The sequence below is a fragment of the Glycine max genome, chromosome 8, assembly GCF_000004515.6.
Source record: "Glycine max cultivar Williams 82 chromosome 8, Glycine_max_v4.0, whole genome shotgun sequence".
In the NCBI taxonomy this organism is placed as follows: Eukaryota; Viridiplantae; Streptophyta; class Magnoliopsida; order Fabales; family Fabaceae; genus Glycine; species Glycine max.
Window position 1 is genome coordinate 42965571 of NC_038244.2, and position 9136 is coordinate 42974706.

At 31.1% G+C, this 9136-nt stretch overlaps 1 protein-coding gene across 2 annotated transcripts; it reads right to left on the bottom strand.

The window, feature by feature from the left end:
* Positions 1-5082: 5082 nt before the first annotated feature.
* LOC100796273 (peptide methionine sulfoxide reductase) lies at positions 5083-8853 on the bottom strand. 2 transcript variants are annotated; one of them, XM_006586018.4, is made up of 3 exons: positions 8658-8853; positions 6640-7169; positions 5083-5480 (listed from the first exon to the last, which is right to left on the bottom strand). In XM_006586018.4, exons 2-3 carry the CDS (start codon positions 6997-6999, stop codon positions 5229-5231), a joined length of 612 nt encoding a protein of 203 aa, XP_006586081.1. In that variant the 5' UTR covers positions 7000-7169; positions 8658-8853; the 3' UTR covers positions 5083-5228. The 2 variants fall into 2 exon arrangements, with proteins under 2 accessions (XP_006586081.1, XP_040860689.1); XM_041004755.1 differs by lacking the exon at positions 8658-8853 and adding an exon at positions 7265-8596.
* Positions 8854-9136: the final 283 nt, after the last annotated feature.

Genomic DNA, 9136 nt, shown 5'->3' on the forward strand with positions numbered 1-9136 from the left:
AAAGAGACAGATCTATATCAGGTGTTGAAAGAAAATTTTGTTATTTCATTACAGTTTACTGCATCTGTCTGTCTAGGGACAAGCTGCTACATCTGCATGTTTAGGAATAAGTTAATTTTTAAAGGTTATTAATTTTCTATAATAGAGGTTAGTAGTAAGATTAAATTTCTTATATATAGATAAGTGCATCTATTACATTTGTTTTAGCATTTTGATCTAAATCTTTTTGTATTAGAAAGATTTTTGTTTTTCTCTAACTGTGGAGTATGCCCCATTTATTGTTGTATTTTGGATTTAATATAATTTAAATTTTTTTCAAAAAAAAAAGAGCCTAGTATATTAGATTCCCTGAAATACTTAGGTGCAAATTCAGTATTAATTCTCAATTTCTCATTCGCCGCAAACAAAAATGAAGACCATGCTTTTTTTTTCTTTTTTGTTTTGAGGCAACGGATGGATTAGTGACTAATCTCACATTTATGGTGTGTAGTTATGGTTGACCTAAAATTTTTTCACACCAAAGAAATTAAATATAGATTCTCCTAAATAAAATCATCTCCATTTCTTTCATTTTATGGTTTTGGAAAAATAAATGGTACTCTCCATTTAATATGTATTATATCCATTTTATTTATTTGTCCAAAACTTTAGTAATCAAAGAAATAGAGAGGAAAAAAATAGCAAAAATTTTAACTTATTTTTCCATTAAATAGATATTTTTGAACATATGAATGCAACAAAGTCTTCACTAAAAATGATTTTTTTTAAACTTAAGATACCAAATTTAAATTAAAAATTAAAATGAGGGGCGAAATTTTATTTTATCCTTTTCAACATATCTTTATTTTGATTTCGATAAAAAAAAAAATTAACTTCTTAACTAATGTCGTGAAATCAATCATTAATTGTTCGAAATTAAAACTAAGTCTCATTAATAAAAAAAAAATACTATCACAACTTGAGTTTTTGCTTAGAATTAATTAATGCGTATATAGTAATGTATCTTGCAGCTTGCAGTTGAGCAGTGCATTGGATTGTGAAAAGAACGCTAAAATAGTGTGGATCACATATTGGTGACCTGTTTTAATTCTACAAGAAACTTTATAATAGTCCTCAAATAAAGTAAGGTTAGCATTTACCATTTTTTGTTTAATGGCAACTGCACTTTGTTCAAATGTCTTTTTCTCGCCCTTATTGCAGCCACTTGTTGCTTTTCCTATCCCTAATTTTAATCTCTTATCATTTATATTAGTATTATGTGAAAAGAAATTGGATGAAAGATTTCAATGTCATCTGTGGTGGCATTTTTTGCATTCCAGTTTGGAAATGACAATAACCCTTATATGTACATCCTTCGGTGGGGACTGCATGTCTATAATCAACATTAATTATAACAGTAACATGAAAGATACTTTGCTGAATGTTTATCATTCTTGATATATTATCTTGTACATTTACTTCTCAAGAATTTTTTTAACTATTGGCTATTTGATTTTCGGATAAAATTCTAAGATATTTTCTTAAGTTTTAATCTTTTGAATTGATTATGAGATTAATCTTAAATTTAAAATGCAATTATATTTAAAGTTTTTTATTTTTTCACAAGAGCTTATTATGTGAGAATCCAATCCAATTCTCCCTCACCAACTAAGTTACACTCATTTAGTCCCTAAACAAACTTCTAATTAATTACCATGCATATATATGCAAGTTAATAAATTACTATGTAACTAAAAGTTAGAGAATGGCCTAGCTAGCTTCACTGTAAATTTAGTTTTGTTTTGTGTGGTTAGTTATGCATGGATTTTGATTTATTGTAATTTCTTTATGAGATTATGCTAAAGAATTTCTAAACCTTCTTAATATAATCTTCCTACCATTTATGACCATTATGCATTATATTATTAAAGAGAAAGAAAATTAAAAATATACACTAACAATATAAGACACAGAACACTGTCATATTCAATCACAAACTTAATTGTTTAAGTGATGGTAAGGGATTTTCACACTTCTTACAAAATTTAAGTTCCTTCCAGAACCGTAGACTTATTATATGAAACAACGAAAACGAGTGGTGTCCCATAAAGTTTCTAAAACTCCCAAGAAAGTTTTATTATTGTACTGTACTATAGTTGGAGGAAAGATACATGCATCTTGAAAATAGAAATCAAATTGGTGCCCATAAGAATCATCTTGTGTTCGTTTTTTTTATATGACTTTATCATTTATTCTGTGTATTTTGTTTGTTTTTTTCAAGTTTATTAAAATTATAATGTGACCTGTGAAGTAAAATAATTAACGACAGATTTCAAACTTTTGATATGATATATGCACATTTTCTGAATAAAAAAAGAATACTATTAAATAGAATTAAACCAAGTGGCCAGGATAAGCAATTACTATAGAAGGAAAAATATTTTAAATACAGTATTATTTATTGATGCATGGGCAATTACTATAGAAGGCAAGAAGATATCTATAGCCAAACAAGGAAACACAAAAAAACTAACGAACCTGAATCCAAAACCAAGTGTCTAAGAATGGGCGATTACTTCCTGCACTCCCTGCACTGAATCTAGAATGTAAATTTTTACATTCTGAAAAAATCATTCGTGACAGATTAGATGTTCTAAAATCTTAAAAAGGTGCAGGAAGCAGCATTGAAGGTGCAAGAAGCAACTGCCCTAAGAATAATTCCTTAGTACAAGTGATCACTTGTACTAAATTAATAGCTAATAACAACTATTAATTAGTCCTTATTTGATTATTAAAATAATTAAGATTAAAAGATAAATATGTGACCTTTTTTTTAAAATGATTACGTGATTACTAATTAACTTTTTATCTTAATTGTTCATGTATTGTATGTTCTAAATATATAGTTATATATCACCCCACTTAGCACTTGAATAATTGGTGAAGAGTTGTTATAGCTTAATAAATAATTTTGAGTTTGAATTTTGTGTATGTATTATTTAACTCAATGAGGATTGTTTTTCATAAAGAATATGTGGTTTGTACAAAATTGATGTGGCTATGAATTTCCTTATATATAAGCTTCCTCTCATTAAGACACTTTATTAGAAGTACATACCCAGTAAGGTCAAGCTAGCAGCGGTGCTAGTGCTAGTACCTAGTGCTCCAACTACACCAAGGCATGCTTGATGCATTTCATGAAGATCAAAGTTTTTTGCTTGCTAAAGTTTGATGAAAGTAATAGCAAGAGCCAATAATAAATGTAAAGGGTGTCAAATTAACCGATAAATATTTTGTGTATACATTGAGCAAACAACGTAGAAATATTGTAGAATTGTATTGAGAACAAAAACATGTTTGTAATAAAGTTGTAATTATAAAGAGTGATGCCATTCCTTTACCACATTTCGAAGTGGACAGAGATGGAGAGAAGAGATAGAAAGAAAAGAAAAAAGATAGAGAGAAAAAATATAGATATAAAAAGATAGATATTTGGAGAAAATGAGGTAGAAGTGAAATGGAAAAATGATGAAGTTGAAAGTAAAGAGTGAGAATATATGTCTATTTCATTTTGAGGTGGATTGCTGTGGAAATAGAGACGTGAAAAGAAAAGAGAAAAAGGATGAGAGAAAATAACAAATGTGATAAATGGTGGGATGAAAAAGGGAGATTCTAATGTAGGAAAAAAAAAGAGGTAAGAACGAGATGAGAGATAAATAGGTGAATAGTGAGTATTTTTTTAGTTGTAAATTATTAATTTAATATTAATATTTCTATGGATGAAATTCATTTCTCTTTTGACGTCACTAAAATCTCTCTTGACACGAAATCCTCCTCACAGATATCTTCTAGCACTCAAAGAATAATTAAATAGTTATGATCGGATAAAATTATTTACGATTTAGACTTGTGCAATAATTATTTGGATAAGCCTATGCTGGCAACTCCAACATATTATTAGCACTCTCTCAGGTAATATTAAAGGTATCTTCTTATTCTGTTTTTTTTTTATGAAAATAGGATAATAAAAAATTGATTTATTCTTCATTTTTCTCTCTCTATAATTTGAAACAAGCTATTTTGTCCCTCAAGTTTCAATTACTTGAGTTTCTATACTTTTCAGATTAATAAAATTTGGTCCAATTATTAATGCTTCATCCAATTTTTAACTTTTAAGATGGTGTGGGTCACATTTTGTGACGTAATAGCATCAAATGACACTGTAGTTCATTAAAAGTATAAATTCAATTGTTAATACTTTACCAAAATATTAACAAAATGTGTTAGTGTGAATGACATTTTGTAACGCGATAATAATCTCTTACTATCTCATGAAATGACGATCCATTTTGACACAACATTTCATTTTAGTCTTACAAAATATAATATGTCAACTCGAATGTTAATAATTGGACAATGATTGAACTATTACAAAATAGAATCTGTCAACTCAAATGTTAATAATTGGACAATGATTGAACTAGATTTCATTACCCTGAAAAAGACAATCTAGGTTTTATGGATTTGAAAAGAATAAAGGTTTGATTCAAGCAATTAAAAGTTTAAAATTGTATGGACAAAAATTACTCTTTTTTTACAGAGGACAAAAATTACTTATGTATCATACTACAGGCATAAAAAACGTTGTTAAGACTAAAAAATTCTTTACTTAAAGCTACTACATAAATTATCGAGGAAAAAATGTAAAATCTATTAGGTTTAGGAAGAAATTAAAAAAAAACTACATTGTAATTAACCCCACTTAAATTCTATTCATATTAGTCTCAAGTTCAATATATTAAATCATTATAGTTTACTAGTTTAATTTATATATATAATGGAACTAAGCTAAGTTCCCTTAAATTTCACTAAAGGTTGTCGATCAAATTTCCTGACTAGGATTAGTCATTAGCAAGTGTGGATATTATGTACCAATGTCATAGGAATAAAAAAAGTATATAAATTATGTTAAGCAATCATTCACCAAACATAACTATTGGATGAAAAACCCAACAAAATAACGATATTTTAACTCGAGAAGAGTCACTGATTAAAGGTGTTATAAAATCAGTTTTTAGATAACTATACATATAAAATACTATATAACTCTAAAACTGATTCGGATTCTATAGTGATCTTCACCCTATAAATAGAATACAGAGAGTAGGTAGATTGTGACTTACTTTATTGGTATATTAACAAATACTTATCAAGAAAACTCCCTGCTTTAAACATCTAGTCATATTAATCTAACCATAGCATCGAATTGGATCATTGCATCCCTTAGAAGCAGATTGCTTGGAACCAAATCTCCCTCCTTTCTCAAGGTACTGTTGATGGTATTCTTCAGCCCTGTAGAACTTCTTGGCAGGAAGGATCTCAGTAACAATCTTCCTGTTCAGCTTCTTCTGTTGTTGTTCTAAAGACTCTATGGCTGCCTTCTCTTGTTCAGGTGTGTAATAGTATATTCCAGACCTGTATTGTGTTCCCACATCATTTCCCTGTCACACAGGAAGATCAAATTGTTAGCACTTAAGCCACATGATGCAACAGTACTAATGTGCAGCTGCATCAGCACTTGCAGATCATAGGTTGACATCATATATTCAAAGTTCATGAATAATGAAAAGAGAATGAGCAAAAGTGGTGTGCTGAATAGAGAGAGTTGAAGATAGCAATGGTTTGAACAGAAAAAGGCAAAAGACAAGACAAAAATGTAATAAAAGAAAGGCCAAAACCTTATATGCAGTTTCTTAAATGTTTTTGGTGTTGTTCTTCAATTAGAATTAAAGTTTCATCTCCATAATTAGAGTAATAAAGGTTTGCATGAAAGGTCAGCATAAATTACTGAGGTGAAACTCCAATTCTAATTGGAGAATAGATGTAACCAAAGGAATTACATGTATGTTTTGTCTTAAAAGAAATAGACAATTCCATATTAAACTGGTTTTTCTACATATCTTGTTCTCAAATTATTAGGGGTCCCTGACATATTTGAAGTTCAACATATGTAAATTGCCCAAACAATTAAACAATTAAAAGCTTGGGTTTCTTTTCAAACACTGGTTTAGCAACTAGTTCTTTATCACAATCTAAACACAAGCAAAAATTATTATATGTAATGAACTCCCAAAATTTAACAGGTTGAGCACTCCTTGTAATAACTTGTGAACTGTGAAGTAACAGATGTATGATGTAATGGTATGTAAAAGTGGAATGAATGACATGGCCAAATACTTCAGTGTAGAAACACCCCACAATTGGCATGACAAAGGAGAAAAACAGGTTAAAAAACTTAGTAATGAAGGAAAGTAACATCAGAGAACATATTGGAGCAGAATTCCCAAAACAAGATAATCACAGGTTGTTGCAGCATAAATGCATCTATTAGGCAGCAGAAAGAATTAGCATCACCTCAGGCAAATAAATCATGCAGCAAAAAGAAAGTATTACAAAATGATGAACTCTTTTAAGGAATCGTTGAACAATTCTAAAGAAACTTTACATTTATAACCCACAAACCAAAACTTGTAATTCAGATCTGCAAAGTCTAGACATCACACTTGAAACAGTAAGAACATGGTATTAATAACAAATTAAACCAATTAAATCAAGCATGGCGAAGTTTATAGCATAACTAAAAAAACACTTCATATTTACCTGCCGATTCAGTGTGGTAGGATCATGTCTAGCCCAGAACACATCAAGCAAACTCTCATAGCTACATACATTGGGATCATATTGGACCCTGACAACCTCCGAGTGGTGTGTGGTCCCCGTACACACATCCTCATAGCTTGGATTATGCAACTGCCCCTGGCTATAACCAACTTCTGTCTTGATCACCCCTGATGCCCTCTGGAAGGCCAGCTCAACACTCCAAAAGCAGCCAGCACCAAACTGGGCAAACTGTTGACCTGGTGCTGGTATGTCATCATCTGGTCCCCGAGCAGTGGTTGAATTCATGTTTTCTGCTGCCCTTGGGCTACCCAACCCAACAATTCTGCTCAACAAGTTCATGGGGGACTTGTTACCAGCAATGTTTGGACGAGTTTGGGAGAAGAAGCAACAACACTTGACAGAAAAAACTGAAAATGATGGAAGGAGCTTCGTTTTGGCTGGACTGGAGAGAGTAGAAGAAAGGAACACACAGAAGGGAACTGGATGTGGCAGTGTGCTGATGCTTATTGCTGCAAGGAGTTTGAGTAAAAATAAGCACACTTTTCTAGAAGGAAAAAATTAATTAAAAAACATCCTTGATAAAAGGAGGGGAAGGGAGGAATACCAACTTAAGAAGCCAGGAAAACAGATTGGCAACTTGATCAAATAACCAAAAGCTTAAAAATAAGATTGTAGTTTTAATCCACAGTGTACCATTGAACCATATGTGATATACAAGATAGGGATAACACAGAAGAACACAAAAGAAACAACTGGAAAATAACTGTTGAAAGAGAGAAACAGAGGCATACAATGCTGAAACGGTGTGTCTCAACTACACAAAATTTATATAGGCTGAATGTAATAATTACAAGTAAATATAGGAGATTTTATTCCTATAAACATAACATGATATGCCTATAAAATAAATCTAAACATTAATTACAAAGATCCTTATCAACTTTCCAACAATAGCAAAGGATATTCTGCAGAGAACAGAATATACCCATCCCTTTCCTTACTCAACCATTTCTGGTTTAATTATAAGGACTCAGTAAAAAGAACTCATATATAAAATACATATTACAAATTATAAACTGAATAAAGACTAAGATGCAAAATAACATATAGCTATTACTAATTGTTGAAAATCAATCTAAACCTTGAGTACACTTAACAATTTTGAATAAATAAATGATACTGTTCTACATATACACATGCGTGAATTAGTATGTACATGAATATGTGTGTGTGTATAAATATATATATTAGTAGTCACAACACGAGAGTACAAGCCATAATCAAACAGATAGGAAGAGAAGCCTTTCGTATATGACCACAAAGGTCATCTATTCATGGTTTAATTAAAATTTATAAGAATCCAGTAGGTTAACAAAAAAGGATTCAAATAATAAAAATCTTACATTGTTTCTGATTCAGTTAGTGACCAAACTGGTTTACACTTAACAATTATCTTTCCGCCATGTCAAGAACTAACTTAACCGATAGTCCTTAAATTCAAGGACTAAATTTGCTTTTTCCAATGTCAATGACCAAATCAACCAGCGGTGCCAATTTCAGGGACCAAAAATTAATAATATTTTACCCAAAATTTGAATTTCCCGTACAGATAGCTTGTCTAGCAAATATTCTACTTGCAAGCTGATAATAAACTGAATGTAAACTGCAATAGAAACACCAAAATAACAATTGCAAATACATACTCTGTGTGTGTGTGTGTGTGTTTTAGAACTAGAATTGTTTATAGATGGGTTGGTGGAAAACTCTCCCGAGGCAAAGCAATAATAAAAGCCAGGGAATCTAACATCAACCCTTCAACGAATTATCCCAATCAATCTCCACAAAACACATGCAATAAATTAACTTTTTGGTTTTTAAAAGAAACCCACTACCTGTTTCCATTTTTATTTTATTTTTTTTCAGATTGAAGGCAAAAGGGAGAAAAAAACAAAAAAGGGTAATTGTAAACGAGAGAAAAGAAGAGGAAACACACGTACCCAGTAGAAGAAAGAAATTGAAGAGATTGAGTGGTGCTGAGAAGTGACAAAGGAGAAGAAGATGAAGAAGAAAGTGAGGGATTCGGTAACAGTGATAGCAAAAGAAAACAATTTGAGCGTTGTGGTTTGGTAGAAAGTGACCAACGATGATGTTTCGTTGATATTCCCGAAGTAATTAAAGCTACATCCTCTTCTGCTTCTGTTGATATTCGCTAGTTATTGCTCGCGCGTTTACGTCAAATGACAAAAGCCCCCACACCTTGGTGTTCGGAAACCCCGCGAAGCCAAGGGTAGGAACGTCAATTAAGGTCGCCAATTCAACCGAAAGACCAAAACGCCACGAGGAGAAAGCGAATTAATATTCGATTTCTATTTCTTTGCTTTCTTTTAATGGACGGGATTGGCACAATTGACTGAATTGAGCCGAAAGATTTATTTAGAATATTCTTCTTCAAATCATGGCCCATCTTATTTTCACA

Coding starts and splice junctions, on each gene's coding strand:
- LOC100796273 (XM_006586018.4), bottom strand. CDS start 6,999: ATGAACTTGTTGAGCAGAATTGTTGGGTTGGGTAGCCCAAGGGCAGCA. Junction 5,481..6,639: donor CTACCACACTGAATCGGCAG/GTAAATATGAAG, acceptor CCTGTGTGACAG/GGAAATGATGTGGGAACACA.